This window comes from Nicotiana tabacum, chromosome 4 (assembly GCF_000715075.1).
Source record: "Nicotiana tabacum cultivar K326 chromosome 4, ASM71507v2, whole genome shotgun sequence".
In the NCBI taxonomy this organism is placed as follows: Eukaryota; Viridiplantae; Streptophyta; class Magnoliopsida; order Solanales; family Solanaceae; genus Nicotiana; species Nicotiana tabacum.
The window spans coordinates 107,540,751-107,544,133 of NC_134083.1; the positions used below are offsets into that span (position 1 = coordinate 107,540,751).

At 36.3% G+C, this 3,383-nt stretch overlaps 1 protein-coding gene across 1 annotated transcript; it reads right to left on the bottom strand.

Moving 5' to 3' along the window:
* Positions 1 to 410: 410 nt before the first annotated feature.
* On the bottom strand, positions 411 to 1,947 carry LOC142180071 (uncharacterized). The gene is made up of 3 exons (XM_075250992.1): positions 1,835 to 1,947; positions 974 to 1,226; positions 411 to 821 (listed from the first exon to the last, which is right to left on the bottom strand). The coding sequence occupies exons 1-3, from the start codon at positions 1,945 to 1,947 to the stop codon at positions 411 to 413; spliced, it is 777 nt and encodes a 258-aa protein (XP_075107093.1).
* Positions 1,948 to 3,383: the final 1,436 nt, after the last annotated feature.

Sequence of the window (3,383 nt, forward strand, 5' to 3'; positions counted from 1 at the left end):
GCTGGAGCATTTGTCAACCCAAATGGCATCACCAAAATTCATAATGACCATACCGAGTCCTAAAAGCAGTTTTAGGAATATCTTGCTCACCTACTCATACTTGGTAATACCCAGAATTTAAGTCAGTTTTTGAGAACAACCTAGCATCCTTTATCTGGTCAAATAAATCATCGATCCTAGGCAATGGATATATATTCTTAATTGTTACCTTATTCAATTGCTGGTAATCAATACAAAGCCGAATAGTGCCATTTTTTTTACAAATAAAACAGGAGCTCCCCAAGGAGAAACACTTGGCCGAATAAAACCTTTCTCAAGAAGTTCTTGCAATTGAATTTTCAACTCCTTCAATTCCGCTGGAGCCATTCAGTAAGGAGTTATCGAAATAGGAGTAGTTCCATGATTAACCTCTATAGGAAATTCAACTTCTCTTTCCAGGGCAACCCAGAAAGATTTTCAGGGAAAACATCACAAAATTCACATACAACTGGTATATCTTTAAGCCTTGGACTTTCTAGGTGTGTATCAACTATATGGGAAATATAAGCTTCACAACCTTGACTAATCATCTTTCTTACCACAATTGTAGAAATAATATTAGATGTCAATGATCTTTCACCTTGAATAACAATGTGTGAAAATGTAGGAGCTTTAAAGGTCACACGCTTTGATCTACAAACAACTACTGCATGGTATCTATGAAGCCAATCCATACGGATGATGACATCATAGTCTTGGAAAGGCATTTCAATCAAAGCAGCATGGAAGCCTAGATTCTGAATCATGAAGGGACAGCCTCGATAGATCTGAGTACAAACAACCTGATGACCCAAAGGACTTTTGACAAGAACACCACAATCAAGTCTCACATATTTCACATTTTTAGGAAAAACAAGTGATGAGAAAACATATGAATGTGTAGAACCAGGATCAAATAGTGTAACAACACATAAGCCAAATAAGTGGAATTTACCAAAGACCACGTCTGCCCCATCTTGGTCATCCCTCTATCTCGTAGCATAAGCTCGTGCTGTAGCTCTTGATCCACTGGCTTGATTAGCTCCACTAGCACCTCCCGCTTGGTTATTTCTAGATTTCGAACCTCTATTCCCTTAAGAAGGAGCGATAAACCTTTAGTACACGGAGAAGAAATAAGGTTAGGATTAGGACAATCCTTCACTTTGTGATCGAAGCTCCCACAATTAAAACAAGCACCAGAAGCTTTCCTGCAAGTACCAAAGTGATTCTTTCCACACTCTGCACAAGTGGGTATACGAATCTTGCCTTGTCCATAGCTTGGAGTGCTCGCAGTTTAAAAATTTGATTGATTTTGCTTATGCTGAGCTGACTTGTGAACACGACCAGTCTTGGAATTGTTAAACTTCCCCTTTTGGAGGGACCGTCATAATCTGAATTAGCTTTTCTGAACCTGTTTTCATTTCTACTAGCTTGTTCCATATGAATTCTTTCCCAAGTAAGAGCATTTGTAACTATTTTGAAAAACATTTCATGTTGCAGGACGGCCACAGACTTTCAGATAGAATCATTCAAACCATCTTCGAATCGCCTGCACTTGTCTTTTTTTTATCATCGATAATACCTCCAGCATAATGAGAAAGCCCGATAAACGTTTGTTGATATTTAGCAATAGACACTCCTTTGCTTTAAATCCAGAAACTCCTTTTTCTTTGCATCACGATAAGCAGGTGGGACATACTTCATGCGTAATTCTTTGAAAAAATCATCCCAAGTAAGCACCGAAGGTTTTGCTTTAGCATTTGGTACACTTACCCACTAGTCATAAGCATCTCTTTGTAACAGTGAGATGTCATACTTAAATTTGGCAGCTTCCGAACACTCTAATTGCTCAAATACTCTCTCTATGCGCTCAAGCCATTGTTCAACATCAGTAGGATCAACAGTTCCTTCAAACTCAACTCCACTCATTTTTCTCATTTTCTCAAAGTTCATTTTATTATGGTCTGACATTGTTCCAGCCAAGTGACGAAGAAATCAGCCATTTCCTGAAAGTCATCTTGATCTCAAATAACGGCTAGCTGGTAGCCATGCATCATCATTCCTGCATCATTTACATTACATCTTAACATTTCTGCGTTATAATTTATGGGTATGTGTATGTTTTGTTTTTGTAGGACCAAACATCGCGACGTAGAACTTCTTCTAAGTAGCAAACCAAGCTATAATGCTATGAGGTACAACAAACTCAAAAGCGGGGCGAGAATCCAAACTCAAACTCAAATGCGATCAGTGGAGCTCTAATTCATCAAATCTTTCAAATACAACTGCAATTCAAAGCTATTGTAGGCACCAAAATCTTTTGTCTTGCAGTATCATCATAATACGATACTGGCGCAATTTCTGCAAGCATCGCCCTCTCCAAATCATCATTCCAAAACTACATAAGGTGTGACCCTCATTAAGCTCGAGGTATGTAAGCAATTCAAAGCCAGAATTCGGCCCCAATTCTCCAAAATTCCCTCGAAGTCTTCCTTAACTCCTCCCCTAATTCTTCAATTTATAATCTCCCTTAAATCCATATGCCATTCTCGGAAAGTATGCCTAAAGGTCGGGACAAAATTGGCCTTGGTTCAATTTCTTTGCCCGAAAACTCTTTTATCGTCTACGGTCAAAGAAAGGTAGCTATTGATGCCAATTTTGACCCTCTTTTATAAAATTAATTTATTTATACTTACTGATTTCTAATAGATATGTTGAAAATATTTTCTAAATTAATAATACCTATTTTTAGTAATTAATGGTGTTAAATTAATAATTTAGTGTTGCCTAATCATAAATATATTACTCTTACTATTTTTGAAACTAGCAAATGACTTTTATATTTATTACATAGGTTTATAATTAATTTAATAAGGTTATTTTTTAATTTCGGTAAAATAGCCTACTATTTCAAAATGAATCTGAAAATTAGTGTCACAAATAAAAAATAAGATTTTTAATAATTAATTAACTAATTACAGTAATTAGTAGTATATTTGGTGATCATAATTTTTACTACAATTTATTAAAATTATTTAAGTTTATTTAAATTAATTATAATAGGGTTAAAGACTAAAAGGCTACAATTGCAATTTCATAACCAAAGGTGAAATGGTTATTTATTAAATAAAAACAGCCCACTACACAAGCCCAAGACCAAAATCTGACCTAGGTCCAACCCCTCTCTTCCTACCTTGGCGATCCATGACCTCCTATCCGACTCAATGAAATCGTGCCACGTGGCCCCTTAATCACACTCACACAAGAAGCACACTTAATCCGAGCCGTCCATCCTTTAGATCAACGGCCCATGTTTTATCTCTTTTTTCTTTTAATTTCAATACCTCACCTGATTTAATCTCAAC